At 39.4% G+C, this 27,535-nt stretch overlaps 1 protein-coding gene and 1 long non-coding RNA gene across 3 annotated transcripts in view; one reads left to right on the top strand and one right to left on the bottom strand.

Moving 5' to 3' along the window:
* The window catches only part of LOC131199188 (uncharacterized), a 101,329-nt gene that overhangs the window by 63,654 nt on the left and 10,140 nt on the right, over positions 1–27,535 (top strand). The window lies entirely within an intron of this gene.
* Positions 1–27,535, bottom strand: part of GLRA2 (glycine receptor alpha 2) — a 307,323-nt gene that overhangs the window by 32,523 nt on the left and 247,265 nt on the right. For both annotated transcript variants that reach the window (XM_058184672.1, XM_058184673.1), the window contains exon 8: positions 26,620–26,769. In XM_058184672.1, the coding sequence (XP_058040655.1) occupies positions 26,620–26,769 (150 nt within the window). The remainder of the gene's footprint in view (positions 1–26,619; positions 26,770–27,535) is intronic.

Here is a 27,535-nt window from a genome sequence, read left to right on the forward strand (position 1 = left end):
AATGGAGAAGATGGATTGACTTTTAAAAAATACTGGACTGAAATAACTTGACCCAGACGAGACAGGAATATCAGAGTGTGTGAAAGACTATTTACGAAAAATATACACTGGAATGAAGAAGATGGACTGACTTTTAAAAAGATATTGGGTTGAAATATTGGAACACTAAATAGTTCATGAGGGAATAGAATGTAATTGTATTAGTATTAGTATATTTTCCTTTTTCTTCTTTTTTATGGGAAAGGGGAGTTAAAGTTTTAGAGGAGGGATGGGAGTTTATGGATAATTAGCATATTTTAGCTTATGATTGTTAGATACGATACCCTGTATTTGCTCTGGGAAGTCTGGGGGGGGGAGGGTTTGGAGGAAGGAGAGAGCGGGGAGGGAAAAGGGTCAGGGTTGGGGGGAGGGGGGATCTATGGGGAAAAAAATTGTAAAACTTTTTTAATAAAAAAAAGAAAAGAAAAGAAAAAGCACCTTTGGGACAACCATGACCTGGATGACTGAGAATCTCCATAGCAGGGGTGAAATGCTCCCGGTTTGGACCGGCTTTCCCGATCTGGTAGCGATGGCAGCGGGTGGTTCAGAGAACCGGTAGCAAAAATCCTTGGCCCCGCCCCTGTCTCTGATGAGCTACGCCATCAACAGAGGGTTGTTTTTTTTTACTTTTAAAAGCAGTTTTTCTTCAGCTGAAAACATGCCTTTAAAAGTAAAAAAAAGCCTTTGATGATCCCGCGGCTCAGCTGGGATTGTCAGAACCCTTTAAACTTTTTTTTAAAACAACCTCAGCCGAAGAGGTTGTAAAAAAAAAGTTTTAAAAGGCTCCTCTGGTGATCCCAGCTGAGTTCCTCATCACCAGAACCTTAAAAAACATGTTTTCTACAAGCTCTTCAGCCAAAGAGCTTGTAGAAAACTTCCTTTTAAGAGGTTCTGGGCTGCGATAAGGCACTTACCTAATTAACTGTTCCTTTCGGGCTGGGAAAGCCATGCTTTACATCAGTTGCTTCAGCTAGCAACTGAATCTGCCTGCCTGTAATCCACTCTAACTACACAAACACACAAAATCTCACAAAGCTGTATGTATTTTTTTTTGTGTGTGTGTGAGTCAGTTGTGTTGTGTTGTGTGTGTGTAAAGTGTGAAAGTTGGTTTTTGAGCTTTTTGTGGCTGTGTGAGGTTCCTGCTTGTTGCAGGGGCCATTTTGGGAGAAGTGCAGCTGCTTTTACATTGTGTGTGAGTCAGTTGTGTTGTGTTGTGTGTGTGTAAAGTGTTAAAGTTGGTTTTTGGTACCTCTTATTGTTTTGTATACTTTGTTTATTATTTTTATTATTTATTGTTATTGGCCATGCCCACCCAGTCATCTGATCACCAAGCCATGCCCACCAATTAAGCCACAGCCACAGAACTGGTAGGGAAAATTTTTAGATTTCACCCCTGCTCCATAGATACCTTTATGCACTTATTATGCTTAGATCATATACCATCTCTATAATGTAGTCCATCAAGGACATTCATGAAGATGTAGGGAAAGGCAAGTGAGATGCGGTGGGGGGGAACCCATTGCTGCCAAAATGGCTTTACAGTATGATAACTGTATAGTTTCAGAATGGGCTTTATTCTACATTCTGTAAGATGTATTTTTGAGCAGAGGCATTACTTACACTAAGAACTGATGTAAATTTAGGTATCTGCCAATGACGACCCATGCATAATGATATCACCAGACAAATGCTGAGACTTAATGTTAGATCGGGCGATAGAAGAGACAGGACACTGCTCTAACAGTAACAACAGCCCTTTATTAGTAGATTGGTGCAATCCAGCAGCCAGCTCATCTGAGAGCTTGCCCTTTTATAGGCAGCTATGAGATGGCTCGGCCAATGAGCTTCAAGTATTTTCCCGCTGGTTTGGCAGACCTGAGTGGATTTATTTAGTAAACAACTATTTAGTATACAACATCCCTCCCCTCCTGGATAAGACATTGTCCAATCAGTTAACTTATTTACAAATGTAGTCACGTAGATAGGTGAGGCTCTAGTTGACCTGCGCAGGTCAGTTGGTTTCTGGGCATCGGCCTGTTGTTGGTTCAGTGCTCACCAATGGAACCTTCTGAATTTTGTCATGGGGAATGGCTGGAGTTTCTAGGCCCAACCCTTCCCGGAATCTACACTGGAGTCTCAGTTCCTCAGGTGGGTGTTCCTACTGTACAATCAGGTTTGAGTTATGGTTAGACATTTGTTTGTTTCATTGGATAATCTTTAGATATCAGCCTTTTGTCAGTTTGAGCTATCACTGGGAGTCTTAGTGGTGAGCATTCAGGACAGCCTCAGAGGTGGTCCAAGTGCCATCACCACAATCTCCCATCCTCTAGCTCTACTTTGTATGAGCGAGGCCCCAACAGTTCTACCACAGTGGCTGGAATCCAGAGGATTCCCCTGACAAAGTTGTGAGTATAAACTTTGGCTCCTATTTCAAATGACTGGATTTTCCCTGTTGAGTCGGGAGGTGTTTCATCAATATAATTTGGGTGCAAGTGGTCTAATTGTGAGCAGATGTTCCTTCCCATGAGAAGTTCTGATGGGCTTCTGTTTGTCATAGCACAGAGTGTAATGTGTTGCACTAGTAGGAATTTATCAATTCATGCTTGCCAATCCCCTCGGCTCATTCTAGACAGTGCCTCTTTTGCAGATCTCACCATCTGTTCAGCCTGCCCATTACTGGCCAGATGAAAGGTAGCAATGAGGACATACCTGATACCCTGCTTAGTCAGGAATACTTCAAAGAGATTGGCCATGAATTGTGGCCCATTGTCTGATACTAACACATCAGGGAGGCCATGCATGGCAAATAGTCTCCGGAGCACTCGGATTACTGCCTCCGCAGTGGTTGGGGACATTAGGAATATCTCCAACCATTTGGAATATGTAATTTACCAGCCCTGCAAAATCGATATGCACCCAGGACCAGGGTGCCTTAGGGGTCTCCCTTTCCTTAGCTGGGGCAGAGGGGGATGCCGGTCTGGATTCCTGACACGGTGAGCAGGTGGTGACCCATTCCACTAGGTCGCAGTCCATATTAGGCCACCAGACGTAGCTCCTAGCCAGAACTTTCATCCTGACTATCCCGGGATGCCCCACATGTAAGACTTCCAGCACCTCTCATCTTAATCTTGGAACTATGACAACCCTCTCCCCCCACAACAGACACCTCTTAAGTACAGACAGTTCATTACGGCATGTAAAATATGGTCACACATTTCCTTTCAAGGGTGCTCCCAGTCACCCCCGCCATATATAATTCATAATTGGCATTAAGTCTTTATCTTTAGCCGAGACTCTCACAATTTCAGCTGCGGTAATTGGGCCAGTAGCAATGTTTTTATTTATTTATTTATTTACATTTGTATCCCGCCCTTCTCCGAAGACTCAGGGCGGCTTACAGTGTGTAAGGCAATAGTCTCATTCTATTTGTATATTTTACAAAGTCAACTTATTGCCCCCCCAACAATCTGGGTCCTCATTTTACCTACCTTATAAAGGATGGAAGGCTGAGTCAACCTTGGGCCTGGTGGGACTAGAACCTGCAGTAATTGCATGCAGCTGTGTTTTTTTTAATAACAGGCTATCTTACAGCCTGAGCCACCATGGCCCTCTCTAGCAAGAGCACCTGGTATACAGGGATAGGGTCCTCCACCAGGTCAGGCAGCGGATAGGAACTAAGAGCATCTGCATGGCCCAGGGACTTTTCAGGCTGATTAGCCGGTAGCTGTAAGTAGCCAGGAACAATGTCCACCTGATCATTTTGGAGGGGGGCAAAATAGTCAGTGTGGGATGATCTCTTGCCAAAAAGCCCAGCAGGGGCTTATGATCAGTGACAAGCACAAAGTCTGTGCCATAAAGATAGTTGTGAAACCACCTGACCCCAGCGACAGCAGCCAGCAGTTCCCTGTCCAGCTGGCTGTAGTTTTACTCAGTGGTGGACAATGTGCGAGAGTAAAATGCGATCGGTGCCTCTCAGCTGGGTATTTGGTGGCTGAGGACAGCCCCAACTCCGAATGGGGAGGCACCACATGTCAATATTAGGAGCAGAGTTTCACTGTAATGGACTAAGGACACTGTCCAATGACAGGAGATTTTTTACTGCAGCAAATGAGGCCACTTCAGCTTGGTCCCAGACCCAGGAAGCATTTTTTCCCAACAGCCTATGTAATGGTTCTGCCACAGTTGCCTTCTGTGCCAGGAACATGCTGTAAAAATTGAGCAAGCCTAGGAATGCTTGCAATTTGGTTTTATTTTTGGGAGTGGGGGAATCTCTAATTGCTGTGATTTTACTTTTTGTGGGGTAAATCTTGACCCATTGATCAAGTAGACTGCAGGAATTCCACCTGCAGCATGGCTATCTGGCACTTTTCGTGCTTGACTTTAAGCCCCGCCTCTCTGAATCTTGTCAGAACAGCTCTCAAATGGTCGAGTAATACCGTTTTGCTGGTGGTGGACACCAGGACATCATCAGAGTAGGGTACTACCCCAGGAATACCCTGTAATAACTTTCCATAATTCTCTGGAACAGTCCTGATGCCACGCTGATGCCAAATTGCAAGCGGCGGCACTTAAAGGCACCCCTATGGGTGGCGATAGTTTGTGCCTCAGCTATACTGTCATTGACTGGCAACTGCTGATAAGCTTGTGCCAGATCGAGTTTGGCAAATGTATTTCCTTTCTGCAACAAGTGCAATAGGTGCTGAACAGTGGGAACAGGATAGGTGCTCTGTTGTAGGGACTTACTGAGTGTACATTTATAGTTCGCGCATATGTGGACTGAGCCATCAGCCTTGACAGGCATGATGATAGGAGTCCCCCAATGTACATGATCGACCAGTTCAAGGATTCCCTGGCCAATTAGTTTATCCAATTCTTTGTCGATTTTAGGTTTAAAGGCAAGAAGAATACTTCATGGTTTTAATCTAATTGGGGCAATTTTGGGGTCTAGGCTGAAGGAAATAGGAATTCTTTTATATTTGCCTAGGCCATTGCTGAAGACGTCCTCAAACTCCCGGATTAGATTGTCTGCACTGTCATTGGTGATGGCATTGATCCCGGCCACTTTTGTGCCCAGGGCCTCGAAGCAATCCAAGCCAAGCAGGCTTGGCAATGCCCTGCCAACCACAGTTATTTTCAGGGGCCCAGAGAACTCCCTAAGCTGGATCTGGAAGGTTCCACTCCCAAGAACAGGGATGCAGTTTCCTTGGTAGTCTTTTGAGTTGCACCATCTGGGGCTTAGGTCTCTTTTTTTGATGCCAGGTACAGTCTTTTTTATTATTTCCCATGAAATGATTGTTAGGAATGACTCCATGTCTATTTCCATCTCGTAGTTCGAGCCCTCTATCTGCACAGTTACGTGTATCTTTCCCATTGTTGATCTTGTTTGCCTGATGTTAGTCTGATACGCCTCCTTTTCCTCAGCTGGTGGATGCCTTCTGTGTCTGGGGTTCCAGGATGTTGCTTTCCATTTCTTGGTTGTGGCGGTGGCAGTGGGTTTGGCACAGAAAACTGTGGGTTGGCTAGTGTGGCAAACTCTTGCCAGATGCCCCTTACAGTTGCATCTCTGGCATATTGTTTCCTTGTGTTTGCATGCTGCCCTGGAGTGTTGTCCCCCACACCCTGCGCATAAGGGCTGTCTTCCTTCCATGGCAGGGTAGGCTTTCTTTTTTTCGTATTGGAGTCAATAGATGTCATTTTCGTCCTCTGATGACTTGATCTGCTCGGGACTCTCCTGGTGGACTGTGATGGTTGGGCATGATGTTGGCATATTTCCCACCTTCTGCAGGGCTGCCGCTGATCTGTGTGAGGTTTCTGATGCTCTAGCCTCATTTAAGGTGGTTTGCAGAGTGAGAGTCGGCTTTGCTAACAAATGCTAACAAGCTAACATTCCTCACTCTGCTGATTAGCTGTTCCGACAGCACATCTGCCAGCTCTCTAAATTTGCAATACTCAGTGGCCTTTCTAAGCGCCACTACATAATGGCTCACTGTTTCACCTTTCTCGGTCCCACAATAGCTGAGAAACAGCGCTCATTTTCTATTGTCTGACAGTCCTATGAGGTTGTTGGCCCCCATTAAGCACTCAAACGGAATCATGTATGAGTCCCAATTGTCCGTGGCTGGGTTGAACAGAGTTGGCAGGGCGTGGGGATTCATCATGCTGGCTGATGCAGGTCTCGTTTACTTTGGTGACAGCCTTTTGGATGCTAGCCGGTGATCCCCTCCTCTACTGGGACTATGATCTTCTAATTATGCTCTTGTCTTGTTCTTCCGATCCCATCTTTGTTGCCAGTGTTAGATTGGGCGATAGAAGAAACAGGCACTGCTCTAACAGTAACAATAGCTCTTTATTAGTAGATTGATCAACCCAGCAGCTGGGTCGTCACTTTGAATGTACACTAATCAGCATACATTAAAATGAAATTTTATTGCATACAGCTCTCAAAGGGTCCCCACCTCTAATATACACTACATAAACATGACAAATAAATAAATAAATACAAAATTATGCATATACCCACATATTATATGACATGGAGAAACAACACAGTCTAATTCAGATGTATACATATACATGGTGAGAGAAACAAATATTGTGAGTTTACCAGACAGGTGGCATAGGAAACAAAGCTGTTACAGAATCTGGAAGTCCTGCTAGAAATACTTCAAAACCTCCTCCCAGAGAGGAGCAACAGAAACAGACTGTGAAGTGGGTGTGTGGGGTCTCTAACAATGCTTTGAACTCTAAGCACATAGCGCTTATAAGCAGTATCCTGAATGACAGGAAGCAAGCTTTCTATAATCTTCTCGGCTGTCCTTACTACTCTCTGAATGGACTTTCTATTTGAGGCACTGCTACCACCAAACCAAACCATGATGCAGTTTGTTAAAATGCTCTCAATTGTGCCTCTGTAAAAAGTGGCCAGGATAGAAGGAGAAAGATATACTCTCCTCATCCAACACAGGAAATGCAGATGCTGGTTTGCACACTTCACTAAGGATGACATGTGGAGAGACCAGTTCAGATTGTTAGTTATCTGCACCCCCAGATACTTAATACTGGAGTAATGCAAATGGGAAACTGCTTCTTCTATAAACATCAAAAATTCCATGTGAATATTTTGTCTCCTTAGTGCTTGTTTTGCCTGGTCTCCTGCTCAGTTTGATTTTGCAATGCATTCACTCAGTGCACAAAGCTTATGGTACACTATGCAGTAAGAATTTTGTTTTTCACTCAGTCTGTTGGAAAGCCTAATGCAACAAAGGCTATGATTGGGCCAAGGTCACTGAAGTGGATTCCATGTCCAAGGAAGGATTAAAACCTAGGTCTAGGTTTTGCAACCAATACACCTGATACTCTGGAAATTTATATGTGAATATATATTAGAGTATATAGTAAATTAGTCAGAGTGTTTTAATTTGTAGGAATCCAAGGTCCTTAGGCAAAGGGTCCTTAGGCTTGCCTTGGAGAAAAAAAAATAGGCAATATATTTCTGGAATATTTATATACAGTAGAACTAATTTCTCTTTCTTCTGTTATCTAAACATGTTAAAGAGAGAGGAAATCACAACACCATTTAGATATAGATTTTTTTCCATACAATCCCATTTGTATTAATTATGCTGTAAATAATTAAACAAGAAGGACCTTGCTTCAAATATTACACCATTCATGTGATATGGCATGTATATGCTTTTCTTTTTAGTGCCTTTAAGGCAACCTTTACCAGTTCCAGCAGTTTTCTTGACAAGATTTTAGAAGTGATTTCTTAGGGCTAAGAGAAAGTGATCAAGGTCATCCAGTTGGATTCATGCCTAAAGTGGGATTAGAATTCATAGTGTCCTGATTTCTAGCCTGATGCCTTAACCACTAGACCAGGGGTGTCAAACTTGCATTGCCACAGTGGCATCATGTGACGTATTGAGACTTTTTCCCTCTTCGCTAAACCAGGCGGGGGCAGGGCCAGCACATGACACATCTGGCCTACGGGCTCCGAGTTTGACACCCCTGCACTAGACCAAACTGGCTCTTGTTATTTACTCATAAAAGTAACATTTTATTATTACTAGAAAGTGTCTATGCAATATGCAAGGCGTGCAAAACGTATCTATTGGGGTAGAAGTAAGCAATTTTTTAAGGTAAATCTGGGTTTAGAATCAAAGACTGAAGGGTTGACAAGAATCTTGGAGACTTCTTCCAGTATTCTGTTCAGTTCAGGCATGCACTATCATACTCCTTCCAACCTCTATTTAAACACCCCCAGCAAAGGAGAATTTACTGCCTTACAATATGAACTACTCCACTGTTGAATAGTTTTGGTGTTAAGAAATATTTTAGATGTGCAGCTAAAAATCTATTTATTTATTAATTTAAATTATTATCCTCTTTTATGGAATAATTCAAATATCTAAAGATAGCTATATGATTTCACATTCTTTTCCAAGTTAACATTCCTAATGTCTCCAACCATTCATCATTTTTCCCCCTACAGATCTGCTTACTTTTAACTTATTCATTCCAATGGATATTCCAATTTGTCAGTGGCTTTTCTATTGCCCAGAACTGGATACATGTTTGTAGTCTGCAGTCTGATCAGTTGCAGAATAGAGAGAAGCAATGATTTTTTTGATCTTAGCACTGCTCTTATTTTGATGCAGCTTATGATTGTAAATTTCTGCAGCTACATTACATTGCTGGCCATGTTCAGCTTGTGATTCACCAAAGGACCCATATTGCTGCACATGTGCTACTGTTCAGTGATCAGTATGGTCCTTCCTCCCAACTCATAATTTTGATTTTTTTTCCTTTTCTAAACATAAAACTCCTCATTTTTCTTTGTTAAGGTTTATCTTACTGAGTTTTGTGCAATATTTGTTAAGATTCTCCTGAATTTTGATACTGTTGTCTCCCTTATTTTTGTGTTTTTTAAAAATTTGATAGTCACATTTTCTAACTCAAAAGTGTGTATAAATATATTGAACAGTTTCAGGAATGAATAAGTTTACCAATGAAATGAAAGACAGGTGTGATGCATTTTAAAAGATGGTAATAAAGCTATTATTCTATAAAGGTCATTGGCTTTTTGTTGTCTTCTTTCCAGTTATGAGAATTGTCAATATGACTAATGCTGTGTTGCAAGTTTCTTTTGCATTTTTCTACCATTCTCATTTAATTTGGAAAAGTATTGTTTCAAATGTTGAAGTTTTCATTTAGGAAAATGAAATCAAATGCAGAGATATTGCGAAGAGTACAAATCAAACAGATCTTGGTTCATAAACTGAATATGAATTATCAGCTAAACAGACAAATATAATATTAGACTGCATCCATCTGCATCTACATGTGGGGGTCAAGAAAAGTCAAGACTGCAATCACAAGTGTGTGATCAAATCCTTACTCCTTTTATTATATACTTATATATCATTATATACATGAGCAGAGTTTCTCTGGAGAGCATGCCACTATTTTGATTTTTTTTTACCCCTCTCTTGATTCACCACTGCCTAAAGCCCTAAACCAATGCAAGTCCAGTTGCCAACTCATGGGAAGTAAGAGTTCCCCTGTATTTTGCATTGGCCAGATCCAACTTCAAACACTGTTCTCATGAGCTATACATTTCAGCAACTGGAATGGGTATGGAAAAACTAACATGAAAGATGAAAAAACTAGCTAATTCACATTTACATAGACTTCTGTAAAGCTTTTGACTCAGTGGTACATGACAAACTTCTCCTAAAACTAAAATCCTACGGCATCTCCGGACCCCTCCACAATTGGATATCAGCGTTCCTGTTAAACAGACAACAAGTGGTCAAAATAGGCAGTGCCCTATCAAATCCTGTTCCTGTCAATAGCAGTGTTCCCCAAGGCAGTGTTCTTGGACCAACACTCTTCATATTATACATTAATGATCTCTGTGACCATATTAAAAGTAATTGTGTTCTTTTCGCTTATGATGTCAAACTATTTAACACTACCAACAATACAGCTACCCTTCAAAAAGACCTTGACTTTGTGTCAGAATGGTCAAAAACTTGGCAACTCCAAATCTCAACTAGCAAATGCTCTGTCTTACATATTGGAAAAAAGAATCCAAACACTAAATACAAACTCGATGGACATTACCTTACAGATGACCCCCACCCTGTCAAAGATCTTGGAGTTTTCATATCCAATGATCTAAGTGCCAAAGCCCACTGCAACTACATAGCAAAAAAGGCTTTAAGAGTTGTAAACCTAATCTTACGTAGCTTCTTCTCCAGAAACACTACACTACTTACCAGAGCTTATAAAACATTTGCTAGACCAATTCTTGAATATAGTTCACTTGTCTGGAACCCATACCACATTTCAGACATCAATACAATGGAACGTGTCCAGAAATATTTTACAAGAAGAGTTCTCCACTTCTCTGAATACAACAAAATAACTTATGCCACCAGACTTGAAATCTTGAGTTTAGAAAACTTGGAACTCCACCGCCTTCGACAGGACCTGTGTTTAACTCATAGAATCTTCTATTGCAATGTCCTTCCCGTTAAAGACTACTTCAGCTTCAATCACAATACAAGAGCAAATAATAGATTTAAACTTAATGTTAACCACTTCAATCTTGATTGCAGAAAATATGACTTCTGTAACAGAGTTGTTAATGCTTGGAAAACACTATCTGACTCTGTGGTCTCTTCTCAAAATCCCCAAAGCTTTAACCAAAAACTGTCTACTATTGACCTCACCCCATTCCTAAGAGGTCCGTAAGGGGCATGCATAAGAGCACCAACGTGCCTACTGTTTTTGTCCTATTGTTTTCTTTCATTATATCCAATTAATATAGTTATTACATGCTTATGCTTATATATATATGCTTATATATTATATAGTTATTTTCATGCTTATGCTTATATATATTGTTGTGACAAAATAAATAAATAAAAAATAAAATAAATAAATAATGAGGAAAAGCTGGTTTACTTTTAGAGCTGACAGCTGAAGAGAGTCATGATAGCATTTTCAAGCACATAAAGATATATTTCACAAAATATTCCAGGACATGGAATACAGTAATTATACAGATTCTAGCTGAATGTTAGGATTAATGTTAATGTGTCTTCTTACCATGCGGTAAGAAGAGCTCAGTAGCAGTAAGTGAAATAAAACAGACCAAAAGCAGCATTATTGTCTTTAATAGTCAAGTAAGGATGGAGGGATGGATGAAGAGATGGATAGGACAGGATAGGAATACACCCGCACCCACCCCAACACACAAACACCCTTTTTTTAAAAAAGAAGGAAAACACTTGGAAAACTGAAAGATAGATTAGGCCCCAAATTATGTACAGGTAGTCCTTGACTTATGATAACAATTGAGCTCAAAATTTCCATTGCTAAGCAGGACAGTTGTTAAGTGAGTTTTGCCCATTTACAATCTTTCTTGTCACAGCTGTTAAGTGAATCTGGCTTTCTCATTGACTTTGCTTGTCAGAAGTTTGCAAAGGGTTGATCACATGATCGGGACACTGCAACCATCAATTGCCAGTTGTCAAGCATCTAAATTTTGATCATGTGACCTTGAGGTTGTAACAGTTGTAAGTGTGAAAAACAGTCATAAATCCTATTTTTCAATCCCATTGTAACTTTGAATGGTCACTAAATGAATGTTTGTAAGTTGAGGATTACCTGAATATATTCTCTTTGTTCTTGGGAGGGGAATAAAGTGAAGGAGAAAAGATTCAATACCAGCCTAAGAACTCAGGGAACAGACAGAATATTGGCAAATTAACAATTTATAAGTTCAAGCATGAAGCAGCAGCAGTAACAGCCCTTCAATAGTTTACAAACAAAAGTTTAATTGAAGTTTGCTGCAGCAAAATTCATAAATATTTGGAGAAGTCAGCAGGGAAGATAAAAGATGCTTGTAATTTATGATTGTGCATTATAAAACAATGGGGAATTGTTGGTCCCAAACTATTTCCTAAGAGAACCAACACCATCATTCCTTATCCAAGCCTGAGTATTTCCTGCCCTAGGCAGTCTTTGCATATAGAAATAGTGATACATGCCTAGATTTGTTGTTTGGCTACCTGAGAGCTGTGGTAAACTTATAGATAAGTTATATAGAAAAGTTCCCAACTTGTGTGATAACTACTTTAACATACATGAAGCTTGCTAAGACTTTATTTTTCTCTTGTTCTTAGATGTCACATGCTCATTCTTTACCATTATGGTAAAGGTTGTGTCCCTCTGATTTACCCTATAGGGCAGACCATGATGTGCTCAGGAATATTCCATTTGTATGATTTGGTGTCCAGGAAAGTAATGTTTTGTTTTATGTTGGTCTACTAATAGATCAGCAAGTCACAAGTCATCAATGTAACTCAGAGAAGAATTGACACTTCCAGAACATTGACTGGAATGCCCATTCCTCATTCATATGGATGTATTCAGAACATTATTTTATTAATATAACATCAATAATTTTTTTCCTTTTTGCTCATTGTTCTGATGTCACCAGTCTCGAGGTTTAGGTAACACAAGTGCTAACATCAGAATAAACACTGTCAGATCTAATGCTGTATGAAATGTTGGGCCTCAGTGTTGTGATGACTTTTCATCTTTTGGGAGATAGATGGTATCCTGCTTGACTTGTGACAAGTGCTTGTTAAATTATTCAGGGGAAACAACAAAAGGATGTTTGCGTCACACACTGTGTTTTATGTCTTGATAGCTGACGCTTTCCTTACAATACAAAATGCCAATAATTTTGAAAGAATCCTTTTAAAATGACAAATTATAAATTACAATAAGTTGAGAGTATAATACTTAGACTCCATCCAGATATGAGTATCTCCAAAAAGGAAATGTGACATTTGTTGTTGTTGTTAGTTGTGAAGTCGTGTCTGACCCATCACGACCCCATGGACAACGTTCCTCCAGGCCTTCCTATCCTCTATCATCCTCTGGAGTCCATTTAAGCTCACGCCTACTGCTTCAGTGACTCCATCCAGCCACCTCATTCTCTGTCATCCCATTCTTCTTTTGCCCTCAATCTTTCCCAGCATTAGGCTCTTCTCCAGTGAGTCCTTCCTTCTCATAAGGTGGCTAAAGTATTTCAATTTCATCTTCAGGATCTGGCCTTCTAAAGAGCAGTCAGGGTTGATCTCCTCTAGAACTGACCAGTTTGATCGCGTTGTAGTCCAAGGGACTCGTAGGAATCTTCTCCAGCACCAGAGTTCAAAGGCCTCAATTCTTTGGCGCTCAGCCTTTTTTACGGTCCAACTTTCACAGCCATACATTGCAACTGGAAAAACCATGGCCTTGACTATACACACTTTTGTTGGCAGGGTGATGTCTCTGCTTTTTAGTATGCTATCTAAATTTGCCATAGCTTTTCTCCCCAGGGACAAGTGTCTTTTAATTTCTTGGCTGCAGTCCCCATCTGCGGTGATCTTGGAGCCCAAGAAAATAAAATCTGTCACTACATCCATTTCTTCCCCATCTATTTGCCAGGATTTGAGAGGGCCAGATGTCATGATCTTAGTTTTCTTCCTTTCAATATAGGAGAGCTTTAACAGTCCACAAATACACTCTCCACTTGATTACACAAACAACTTCCAACTTTCACTTTCTCTCAGACGCCATTTTCAGCAATCTTAATTGAAACAATAGAAAGTTTCTTTTCTTAAAGAGTAGAAGTCAGGTTCATTACTTGCAATCCCAATGATCGATCACTTGTGTTTGTTCCATCTGCATCCAGAGATCCAAAAAAAAATCACTTGAACAGAGGTGGACGCTTTCTTCTTTACCTGCTACTGCAGGAGTGTGCTGGATTCGGAGCTCAGCGGAATTATGCAGGACTCGACCCTCCGAGGTTTCACTTTCACAAAGCAAAGCCTCTGGGGAGTTCTACCGCTTTTCTGCTGCTCTTTCCCTTCCCTTTCTCCCAGGGAGGGTACTTCAAGCTGGCGAGCAGCTGATTTTAGCTGTTTTCGCCGGCTTTTATGATACCTCAGCATGGGGTGCCTTTACAGGCGTCCAGCGAAGAAAGCAGCGCCACTGGAAGTCGATCTTAGTTTTCTTAATGTTGAGTTTCAAGCCAACTTTTGCACTCTCCTTCACCTGCATCATGAGGCTCTTTAGTTCTTCTTCACTTTCTGCCATTAGAGTGGTATCATCTGCATATATGAGGTTGTTGATATTTCTCCTGGCAATTTTAATTCTAACTTGTGATTCATCTAGCTCTGCCTTTCTCATGATGTGCTCTGCATATAAGTTAAATAGGCTATAAGTTAAATACACAGCCTTGCCAGATTCCTTTCCCAATTTTGAACCAATCAGTAGTTCCATGTCCAGTTCTCACTGTTGCTTCTTGACCCGCATATAGGTTTCTAAAGAGACAAATAAGATGGTCTGGTACTCCCATCTCTTTAAGAACTTGCCACAATTTGTTGTGATCCACACAATCAAAAACTTTAGCATAGTCAATGAAGCAGAAGTAGATGTTTTTCTGGAACTTCCTAGCTTTCTCCAATTTGGCAATTTGATCTCTAGTTCCTCTGCCTCTTCAAAATCCTGCCTGTACTTCTGGTAGTCCTTGATCCACATACTGCTGGAGCCTAACTTGTAGGATTTTAAGCATAACTTTACTAGCATGTGAAATGAATGCAATGGCACAATAATTTGAACATTCTTTGGCATTGCCTTTTTTTTGGAATTGGAATGTAAACTCAGTAGTACACGATAAACTTCTCCTTAAACTAACATCCTATGGCATCTCAGGACCCCTCCACAAATGGATATCTGCTTTTCTGTCTAACAGACAACAAGTGGTCAAAATTGGCAATGCTTTATCAAATCCTGTTCCTGTCAAGAGTGGCGTTCCTCAAGGCAGCGTCCTTGGACCAACACTCTTTATTCTATACATTAATGATCTTTGTGACCATATCTCAAGTAATTGTGTTCTCTTTGCTGACGATGTCAAACTATTTAACACCACAGACAACACTTCTATCATTCAAAACGACCTTGACCATCTAACCGCTTGGTCTAAAAATTGGCAGCTCCAAATTTCAACCAGCAAATGCTCAGTCTTACATATAGGAAAAAAGAACTCTAAAACTAAGTACATACTAGATGGACATTACCTTACAGACGACCCCCATCCCGTTAAAGACCTTGGAGTTTTCATGTCAAATGATCTAAGTGCCAAAGCCCACTGCAACTACATAGCAAAAAAAGCTCTAAGAGTTGTAAACCTAATTTTGCGTAGCTTCTTTTCCAAAAACACCACACTACTAACCAGAGCATATAAAACATTTGCTAGACCAATTCTAGAATACAGCTCACCTGTTTGGAACCCTCACCACATCTCTGACATCAATACAATTGAGCGTGTCCAGAAATATTTTACAAGAAGAGTTCTCCATTCCTCTGAAAACAACAAAATACCTTATCCCACCAGACTTGAAATCCTAGGCTTAGAAAACTTGGAACTCCGTCGCCGACAAGACCTAAGTTTAACTCACAGAATCATCTATTGTAATGTCCTTCCTGTCAAAGACTACTTCAGCTTTAATTGCAATAATACAAGGGCAACCAATAGATTTAAACTTAATGTAAACCGCTTTAATCTAGATTGCAGAAAATATGACTTCTGCAACAGAATCATCAGTGCTTGGAATACTTTACCTGACTCTGTGGTCTCTTCCCATAATCCTAACAGCTTTAACCAAAAACTTTCTACTATTGACCTCACCCCATTCCTAAGAGGACCATAAGGGGCGTGCATAAGCGCACAAACGTGCCTACCGTTCCTGTCCTATTGTTTTTCTTTTCTTCTTCCTATATATGTTTATATGTGTATATACTATATAATCTTTTTGTATGATGTTGTGACAAAATAAATAAATAAATAAATAAATAAACTGACTAAGACGCTGAGCTTGTCAATAAGAAAGGTTGGCAGTTCGAATCCCTAGTATAGGTCTCCTGCATGAGCAGGTTGGACTAGATGACCTCCAAGGTCCCTTCCAACTCTGTTATTGTTGTTGTTACTTTTCCAATCCTGTGGCCACTGTTGAGTTTTCCAAATTTGCTGGCAAATTGAGCATAGCACTTTTACAATATTGACTTTTAAGATTTTGAATAGCTCAGCTGGAATACTGTCACCCCCACTAGCTTTGTTTTCTGTCTCGAGGTCAGTGACCACCCCATTGTGGTTATCAGGGATGTTAAGGTCATTCTTGTATAGTTCTTCTGTGTAATTTTGCCACCTTTTCCTAATCTCTTTTTTTTTTTTTTTTTTTTTTTTATTCAAAAAGTTTTTATTAGTCAAAAAAAGGTTTATACAAATACATATCAGGTATGGTAAATTTTCATTTTTCTTATCTAAAATAAGAATTTTACTCAAATTTTTTAACACATACAACAGCCATATGGCAAGCAGGTGACACGAAGTAGCTAAGTTTACAAATTTTAAATACGTAATAAAGAAGGGTCAAGAATAAACAGAATATCGTACAAAAGAGAATAAGGAAAACCAACACAATCCCAAATATCTTTATCACTTCCTAGTTTTGGATCTCAGAACTCTGGGTTCAGCCTGACCCAACTCCAGGGCCGCAACAGCGGCAGCCGCTCAGCCCCATGATCTATAACCTCCCTTCTTCAATTCCTGGGTCATCTGATTCCAGGAGGGCTTTGTGTTCCTCCACATAGGCCGTAGCCTCCGCAATTGTACTGATTTTTTCGTAATGCCCTCCCGAAAATCATCAATCCTCTGGCATCAGCCATCTGAAGCCCACTCCTTCTGGTACAATTTGCTTGACAAAAATAATATTTCTTTCTTTTTCACGCACCTGTCTGGGAATCTGCCTCAGAATGGCTATCTCCTGCCCCTGTAAATCAGTGCCCCACTCCTATGTTTTCTAAGAATTTCATCTCGCCTCTTCTCACAAATTTGACATGAACCTCTCTGGGAACTGCATGCGTGCGTGCATATGTAATTAACTCTATAAACTCGATCCACATCCCAATTCATGAAATCAACACCTCTCCCAAGAAATTCTCCCAACAATTTAGTCACAACATCTCTCAAGTCTTCTTGGTCCACTTCTTCCAAATTTTGAAACCTAAGGAAATAAGACATTTTATCCATCTGTAGTCCAAGCACAGCATTGCCTGTCGCCTCTCTCTTTTCTGCACTGCCCGCATCTCACCCTCCAAACCTTCCACTTTCTGCTTGTTTTCTGCTGAAACTTGTTGAGTATCCTTTAAATCCTTTTGGATAGTCACAATTTCTGCTCTTATTTCATCCAATTTCTTGTCCATATTAGATAACTTTTCCAAAATTCTCTCCATCTCTCCAGCAGTTGGTCTCTGACCTTTGCCATTAAGGAAAAAAAATACAAAATCCTCAGGCAGGCACAGTATCCTTGTAATTTCCTCCGGATCCACCAGGGGCACTCACAGGAGCAACGAGTCCAGAGTACAGTTAGTCAACCAGGAAGTCAAGGAAGTGATGTCATCAAAATTCTCATAGTGAAGGCGGAAGCTGGACGCCACCACTGTTCCCCAGAAGGAGGGGCCTCAAACCTTCCCTCCTAAATTTCTCCATCACCTCTTCTCCAGAGCTCCACAAAACCGGTAATCTTCTTATTTTAAGTTCTCCTCTCCAGAATAACTCGTGCTCCTTCCAACCGCAGGGGAGAAAACCCCCGCACTCCGGAGCACTCCACCACGCCACCGATATTCCCTTCCCTTCTCCTCCTCAATTCTTCTCCGTTCCCTGTTCACCACCAGGCTGCTGCAGTTATAAATCCAATGCCCCGGTGTCACCGGGCACAGCGGCCCAGGCGGCGACCAAAATAATGGCCGCGGCCTGTGGCCTCCAAACCCCGCCAAGCCTAGGACGCGCCAGCATCGGTCCCCACAGTCCTGGATGTCCGCTGGGAGACCCTGGCGGTCCGTGCGGCAGGTGTCCTTTTCGGAACACCTGGCCCCTGAGGGCCTCGGCGGCGGCCGGATTCGGGCGCTGGAGGCAGGAGAAGCCTTCCAGACGTCCGTTGCCACTGGACACCGGAAGTCGTCTCCACCTTTTCCTAATCTCTTCTGCCTCTGTTTGGTCCCTGCCATTTTGGTCCTTTATCATGCCCATCTTTGCATGAAACGTTCCCTTCATATCTCCAATATTCTTGAAGAGATCTCTGGTCCTCCCTATTCTATTGTTTTCTTCTATTTCTTTGCACTGTTCATTTAAGAATGCATTCTTATCTCTTCTAGCTATTCTCTGGAATTCTGCATTCAACTGGGTGTATCTTTCTCTTTCGTCCTTGCCTTTCACTTCCCTTCTTTCCTCAGCTATTTGCAAAGCTTCCTCAAACATTTTGCTTTCCTGTGTTTCTTTTTCTTTGGGATGGTTTTAGTTGCTACCTCTTGTACAATGTTCCAAACCTCCGTTCTTAGTTCATCAGGCGCTCTGTCTATCAGATCTAATTCCTTAAATCCTTGTCACCTCTACTGTATATTCATCAGGGATATGATTTAGTTCATACCTGAATGCCTAGTGCTTTTCCCTACTTTCTTCAATTTAAGCCTAAATTTTGCAAGGAGAAGCTCATGATCTGAGCCACTGTCAGCTCCTGGTCTTGTTTTTATTGACTGTATAGAGCCTCTCCAACTTTGGGTGCAGAGCATAGTCAATCTGATTTCTGTGGTGATGTTCATGTGTAGAGACTTGAGTGTTTGCTATGACCATTGTATTTTCTTGACAAGATTCTATCAGCCTGTGCCCTGCTTCATTTTGTGCTCCAAGGTCAAACTTGCCTGTTATTCTGGTTATCTTTTGGCTTCCTACTTTAGCATTCCAATCCCCCATGATGATAAGAACATCATTTTTTGGTGTTAATTCTATAAGGTGCTGTAGGGCTTCATAGAACCAGTCAATTTCTTTCTTTTTTTTTAATAAAAAAGTTTTATTTCCATTTTTCAACAACCTATTCAATATACAGTCTCTTATTCAACATTAGTCATTAACTTTCATTTGTTACTTATTCGGACCTGCCCAGCTACCACTTCCTTCCTTAACACAACCTTTCCTCCTCCCTTCTCTACTTTCTTCTACTTTCTTCATCCTTCCTCTCCTTCGCTTTTCTACTTCCTCTCCTCCTTCCCCACTCTTCTCTTCCACCCTTTCTAACTCTCTCTCTTTCCCCTTTCTTCTTCCTCTCCTTTCCCCCTCTTCTATCTCTCTCTTTCCTACCTACTTTCTTCCTTCACTCTCTCCTCTCCCTTTCCATTCCCTTCTGAAGTGGCAGCTGATCAGCCCTGATTTCATTTCAAATTATTTCTATTTCCTCTCCCTTTCCATTCCCTTCTGAAGTGGCAGCTGATCAGCCCCGATTTCATTTCAAATTATTTCTATTTCTTAATTACATATCTTCAATCATTCCTTTACATTAATCCTTCATCTCCCCCCCTCTCCCCCCTTGCCCTCCCTCCCCCCGAGACTTCCCAGAACAAAGTACAGGGTATAAAATTAACAATCATAAATTAAAATACAACATAAATCATAATCCATAGTCACTCCTCTCTCTAAGACCTTAACTCCCCTTCCAAAAACAAAAAAGTACATTCTTCTTCCAGTCCATTATATATCAGTCCATTCCACTTCTAAAATCTTCAGAATCTTCCAATTAAATTAGTATTTCCAGTTCATCAATAAAATACATAGTTTTTAATATCCAATCTTCATCGATTAACACCAAATATATATCAATCCATTCCACTCCTGAAGTCTTCAGAATCTTATAATTTTTAATATCCAATCTTTTTATTGAAAGAGTTTTTTAAAAAACAAAGACATTTCCCCCCCTTTTCCCCCCTCCCTCCCAAAAAACCCCCTTCCCCTCCCTTCCCCCTGGCTTCCCGGGTCAATCACAAGGTATTGTTATACATAAACCAAACATAGAAAAAAATTTTCCCTTCCAATCCAATTAACCACATCCAAAGCTTTTCATCTCCCAACCCCCTCCCCATTACATAATATCCAATCTTCATCGATTAACACCAAATATATATCAATCCATTCCACTCCTGAAGTCTTCAGAATCTTATAATTTTTAATATCCAATCTTCATCGATCAAGACCAAGACGATATTCCATCTTCCAGTATTCATCAGAAATTCTTTTATAATATACCTTTCTTCCTTAAACAGTCTCCCAAATATAATTCATATTTCCAGCTTAAATTCTTACATTTTTATCCAATCTCCAAAAATAAAGAATATTCTATCTTCTCATATCTTTAATATCACTTACATAAATCAAATAACATTGCTAATATTAATATTTCTTCAATTTACCTTACATATGTCAAATAACATTATTAAAATTATTCATATCCAAAATATATCAATTATAACAATTAAGTTCTATTTAACCAAATATCAACATTACATCCATAATCCAAATTCATAAATGTTTCTATCTGTCGTCCAAAATTAAACAATATTCCATCTTCCCATTCCTTTATACCTCACATATATCAAATAGTAACACCTTATACCCAAAATAGATCAGTTATAAAAATTAAACCCTATAGATATATATTTTAAAAAAAACCCATCAAAATCACATCTTACACATTCTCCTTCCCCTTGTCTTCTATCTTACACATTTCCCACCATCTGCTACCAATCAGCTTAACATCTAACAATAAAGAATTTCCAATCTTTAATATATTGGTGTAAAAATCTCTTGTTTAAAAACTTATTAAGAAAAGATAAGCCTCCAAAAGTTCCTATAAATTTTTTTTTCCATATTTGAACTGAAGAAGTTTCCAAGATTTTAGTAGTTAGTTCTGTTCACTTAAGAGCCATTTTTAAACTGTAAAATTTGCAAATTCTTGCTAGTCCTCCTGCTTTGTTCTGTCTGTGTTGAGTTCTCTTTAAAAATAAATCTCGGCACAGAGATGGTCGCGGCTTCTTGTTATGTATAAACAGAAGCACCCTGGGCACGGAGCTTCATCAGGCTGAAGGGGAGCTCTCACCCTTCGATCCCCTGGTTAAATTCCAGGGGCTCCTGGGGAGCTCTACCCAAACCTGACCACTCTTCTCTCCCCCTTCTCCCGGGGGAGAGAATTCCAAACCGTTTGACAGCCCATTTACGCTGTCAGGGACGATTTGACGAAACCCAGGGCAGACAATCCCAAAGGGACGTCCACGAAGCCTGCGTTGCCAACGGAAGTCCCTAGAACCAGTCAATTTCATCCTCTTCAGCACCAGTGGTTGGGGCATAGACCTGGACTACTGTGATATTGAATTACTTGCCTTGGATGTGAACTGAGATCATTCTGTCATTTTGGGGATTGTATCCCAGTATTGCTTTTCCTACTCTTTTATTGACTACTGCAGGCTACTCCATTTCTTCTGAGGGATTCTTGCCCGCAGTAGTATACCTGATGGTCATCTGAATTAAATTCACCCATTCCTGTCCATTTTAGTTTGCTGATTCCTAAGATGTCGATGTTCAGTCTTGTCATCTCTTGTTTGAATACATCCAGCTTACCTTGATTCATAGATCTTACATTCCAAGTTCTTATGGAGAATAGATCTTTACAGCATCGGACTTTCCTTTCACCACCAGATGCATCCACAGGTCAGTGTCCTTTTGGCTTTGGCCCAGTCACTTCACTATTTCTGGCACTACTAGTACTAGCTCTCTGCAATTCCCCAGTAGCATACTGGACACCTTCTGACCTGAGGGGCTCATCTTCCAACATCATATCTTTTTGCATTTCAGTACTGTCCATGGGGTTTTCATGGCAAAGATACTGGAGTGGGTTGCCATTTCCTTCTCCAGTGGATCACATTTTGTCAGAGCTCTTTGCTATGACCTATTCGTCTTGGGTGGCCCTGCACAGCATAGCTCATAGTTTCACTGAGCTATGCAAGCCTGTTCACCACAACAAGGCAGTAATCCATAAAGGGCAAATATGACATTATGATGTAACAATGATTATGAATGTAGATAACTCTAAAAAATGATGAACTCAGTCACAGAAGATAAAACATTAAAGACTATTTGTCATTTCATGAAATCTTCATGTTCAGAGGGAGTGGCTAAAGATGGATATTGTCTTTAAGCTCTCTTACAGATACTCATAGTGAGGCAGACCCCCCTTTATAACATTCCTATATAAACCAAAAGCTTGATACTAGCAAAACTTCTCCATATGGCTTTGTGAAATCTTACTGTTACTATAAAAGCAGAAGTAGTGTGTTGTAAATGTTCAGGAAAGTACTGAAATCTTTCTACTTGTTATTCTGTGTGACTTAAATACCATTTTGTCCCAGTAACATGATTTTGTAAGGAAAGAGTACTGTAAGTGAGAGATGTAAAGTAGATATCCCATATATAGACAACCTATATGATATCCAATTAGAGTTACTTCTCCTTTTGTCTTATGATGCCTTTTGTACCAAAACTATAAAGAGTGATGCTTGGGCATTGCCCGAGGTCCAGATTTTGTTTTCCATATGAGTGGGGATCTGTTCCTTCTTTGCGCAAAGAATTAAATAAATAACTTTTGTTTCTCTTATCCTTCGTAGTCTTGTCTCCTCCATTGAAAACTAAGTATTTCTGCAACAATAGAAATATTTAGTGGGGAGGTGTGGCCAGCGTTGCAACGGAACGGACACAAACCCCGAGAGCTCCGGGGTGAGTGCTGATAATCCCCTCAAAATGGGGTCCATTTCGGACCATAGCTGCCCTGCAGGGGTAGCGAAGAATGAGGGAGCCACTGGAGCAGACAGGGAATCTGCAAATTTCCTGTAGCTCCGGCTTTTTCCCCTCGACCCAGCGAGGAGGACTGCAGCCATCACCAGCTGCTTGAAGTTGGGACAGCCACAAGAACGGGCAGGAGGATAAAGCACAAATATTGAATAAGATATTGAAGCCGGGTGAGTCAACATCAGCTCATGAAGAGGCACTTAAGGCAATTTTGCCAATAAGCATTTAAAGAAAAACTGAGAAACAGCGGCTAATTTAAACAGGAAATGAAAACAGAAGGAAATAATTGAAGATTCCTAAAATCTGACAAAAGGTGACTTGGAACCTATCTCTAGAGCTTTAATTGGATATAAAAAACAGAGAAAATATGATTTTCATTTAAAATTGGAGAATTTTGGAAGATTTTATCGACTATTAAAAACTTAAAATCAAAAAGGGAAAAGAGTGGAATTCACTAGGACTTTAAAAATGGATTTTAACTGAGTTTTTCCCAGCTCCTCTACTATTCATAAATTTGGATTTAAAGAATTATAATGTAACTATTTACAGGACTGAAAAGAGGCAACAAACTGAAACTAAGGAAAAAAAGTCCAGCTCCAAAATGGATACTTTGTTAATTGTGGACTGTAACTGCAGATTAAAGACTGACACCTAAAGGCAGAAGAAGAAATGCAGGAGGGAAATGTCTTTGTGATTTCAGGACAATTTCAAAGGAGTAACTAGTAATTAGTAACTAGATGGATGACCTTTAAGACTGATAACACCAATGAACAAAACAGAAAACAACATTTAAGACTGACAACTAAAGGCAGAAGAAGAAAAACAGGAGTGGAATGTCTTTGTGATTTTAGGACATTTCAAAGGAACACTTTTGCAACCAGATGGCTGACCTTTAAGACTCATAATATCAAAAAATAAAATTGAAAACAATGGACAATAAGGGAAGTAGATAAGTGTCACTTAAACAAGAGCTGCTTGCAGCAATGATAGAGAAGAATATAAAAAGCACGTTATAATAATGTAAAATTAAAATTGGTATTAAAGATTAGAGAATTATAAAAATGTTGAGGAGAGGAGGAACAGGGCAAACAAGGATTTTAATAAGTTAAGAAAATATGCAGATTTTAAGCACATCTAGTGAAATTGAAATACTTTGAGATAAAACTTCCAATAGAATATTTGAATATGAACATGGAACTATGTGAGAAATGGGATAATGTTTGTTCTTTTTTATTTTGCTCTTTTTATTTAGTTTATTATTTTAATACTTTTACTTGGAATGGGATTTCAAAATAAATAAGCGATGGGAGACCTTTTAATTAAGGTGAGATTTAAGACAGGAGAGATTTTTATAGATATTACCTTGTTTTTATTTCTTTTTGTTACTGGTCTTTGATAATATTAGGGATAAATATGGCTGTATTTTGTTCAATGAAGAAGGGAGGGGCAAGAAAGGGGACAAAAAATGTGGGAACTAGATTTGATTAAATGCTATTCAGGATAAAGGGGTTGAATAGATGTTTTGATAGAAATGGGCTATAATAAAAATTTGAAGAGGGGAAGGGAAAACATTGGATAAAAAATACAATGAGGTGGTGAAATTTGAAATCTGTTTAATTATGTACCTGACTGATATCTTGTTCAGCAAAGATCTGTATGTGGTTTTTTTCTTTTAAAAAATGAAAAAACTTTTTTCAAAAAAGAAGAAGAAGAAATATTTAGTGGACTATTAAGGAATGTGCATTTTTTTATCTGATTCAGAAACTTCTTGGACCAAATGTGATGACAAAAATGAATTCTAGCAATTCCAAGGAACTTCCTCACTTTGTGAAGGCCAAACTTAAGATAATCCTTGATTTATGACCAAAATTTGGACTGGAAATTTTGCTGCTAAGCAGTAAAGTTAAGTGAGCCATTATGCAACTGTGTCCAATTTTATGAACATTTTTGCCATTGTTGTTAAGTGAATCCAGCTTCCCAATTGACTAATTGTTATAAGCTGGTTGGAAAGTCGCAAATGGTGATTACATGATTTCAGCATGCTGCAACTATTGTAAATACATGCCAATTGCCAAGCATCCAAACTATGATCACATGATTTTGGGGACACTGTGATAGTCATAAGTGTAAGATAGGTCATTTTTTTAGCGCTGTTGTAACTTTGAACAATTGATAACAAACGGTCAAAAATAGAGAATTATCTATACACTGAAAATGAGAATTAAGTTCATGTTGTCTGTGTAAATATTTTCCAATGTATCATTCTTGTAGTGAAAATCACACCTTATTCCAGTGAGTTGCATATAAAACTGCCAATAACAATAGTAATAGGCGCCTTGGGTACAATCCCAAAACAACTGAACCACCACTTGAACACCATCAGCATTGATAAAATCACCATCTGTCAATTACAAAAGATAGCTTTACTTGGAACTGCTTACATCCTGTGATGATACTTTTAACAACATTGCCTGTTCCAGGTCCTTGGTAAGAACTTGATAAGTGGATAAAAGTGCAAAACTAATCTAAATATCTGGCTGACTGTGTAACAAACCATCATAATAAAGATAGGTGAATTCTCACATGCATATATATCTGCTTGGATACTCAGGAAATAAGAATTTGGAGGAAGTTACACTATAGCCTGCAAAAAGAATGATTCATTCAATCTGAATGTAGACAATGTAGTCACCAGGAATTGAACCTGATTTAATGGCACCTGTTGCCATCTAATTACTGCATAATGTTTTCAATAACTATGCATTGTAAAACTGAACTACCAAAATCCATATTACTCCAAATGGAATGAGATATTGAAGTTGCCATTGAACTAGATTGATGGAAATCTAGAAGAAATCCAGGACAAAAGAAGTACACAGACAGTTCATGAAGCTTAGAAGAGCATTTTGTCTAAAGAAGAACTAGAGTATATATGATCTCATGAATAATTGTGATTGTCAGTTTATAATATCATGTATATATTAGCTTCTTGTCTCCTTGTCTATCTCTCAGTTTATCCAGACATTTAGATTGGTGCTCTAATTTCTATTGTTCCATATGTTGATGATGCTTTTACCCTCAAGCCATTCACTTAATGAACTGATGTCCTCATTTCCAATGGTCCCAGCCTGTGGTCTGTTTTCAGATTTTTGATCAGCAAATAGAAAAACAATAAAATAAAAATGGAAATGATGCAATGACGTATAGAACACGGTAAAATAACAAAAAGAATGACATAGTTAGTGAATGGCATCAGAATGAATTGCTGGAAGAAATTTAGAAGGAAATCAGTTGGAGTTGACTATGAAAAGTCAAATTAAATAATAAACAAATGGCCAAAATAGTACAGTTAAATGGCCTGGTAAATATCAAAGGAAATCCAAGACAAAACCAGCTCAGAATAAAAAGATTATTTTTAGTAGCCCTTCCATTCCCTTACATTAAAAAAGATCTTAGCTGATATTGTGTATTCTGTGACTGATTCCATGACACCTGAAGCAGAATTTAAACCTTTTCATAATTATCAGAATAATGGTCAAAAGTATCAGTTGAGGACAAGTGCTGAAAAGTCATTTACATTAAATAGGAAAGTAATATTCAAAACTAGTTTAAAGTTGTTTAAATGTCATAAGTTTGAGTACAATTTAGTCTGAATATTGATGAAATGTGGGTTTGCTTGTCCTCATTTGTATGATGCCAAGACCACTGGCAGTAAATGAATTTCTTTTAAATTCTAGATTCCTTTCATTGAATATATGAGCAATTATAATTGTGCTGAAAATAGGATATTGTACCTTGTGTTGCCTCCTTTGCCTTCTTCGAAGCCTCAAAAATTCTTTGTGCTGCCTTGACACAAAGTTCACAGCTGCATATTCAAGCAATGCAGCGAAGACAAAAAGAAGACATACAGCCATCCAGATATCAATAGCTTTTACATAAGACACCTGCAAGACAAGGAAGAAAGAAATAAAATCAATAGAGTCATTAAACTATACGTACCACAAACGACCACCAAGATTAGGAAAAGCAAACTACTCATATCAATAAAAAAGCTTCAATAAAAAAAAATCCCTCTGGAAAAGAAACAAAAAAGGCTATGTAGCAAATTTCAAAAATGGCTACAGGAATATATGCAACCAATTAAAAACTGAATGCACAAATTACCACACTAAGCAAGAAGAGGACCTTCTGCGCACAAATTCCAATCGTGCCTTTTATAATTTTGTTAACAATAAACTTAAAGACTCAAGATCCATCCCACCACTAAAAGATTCTAACAGCAAAGAATGCAGTGATGAAACAGTTAAAGCAAACCTCTTCAACATATTCTTTGGCTCAGTTTTTGTTAACAGCGATGACTCATATCCAACATTCCCAAAACTTACCAGCAATGAGTATGACGACTTAAAACATATAGATTTCACAGAAGATAATGTTGGAAAAGCTCTTCATAACTTGAAACCATCGCTATCTATTGGACCCGATAGACTATGTGCATACTTCTTAAAAAAAACTTTCCACTAATATAGCAGAACCCCTAAGCATAATCTTTGATAAAGCTTTCACTACCAGTTCCCTTCCTAAACTTTGATCATTAGCCACAGTCATCCCAATCTTCAAAAAAGGAGACCCCAGCTTAGTCAAAAATTACAGACCAATCTCTCTGTGCTGCGTCACCTGCAAAGTCATGGAATCAATCATCAACCAATC

This window comes from Ahaetulla prasina, chromosome 5, assembly GCF_028640845.1.
Source record: "Ahaetulla prasina isolate Xishuangbanna chromosome 5, ASM2864084v1, whole genome shotgun sequence".
Lineage (NCBI taxonomy): Eukaryota > Metazoa > Chordata > Lepidosauria > Squamata > Colubridae > Ahaetulla > Ahaetulla prasina.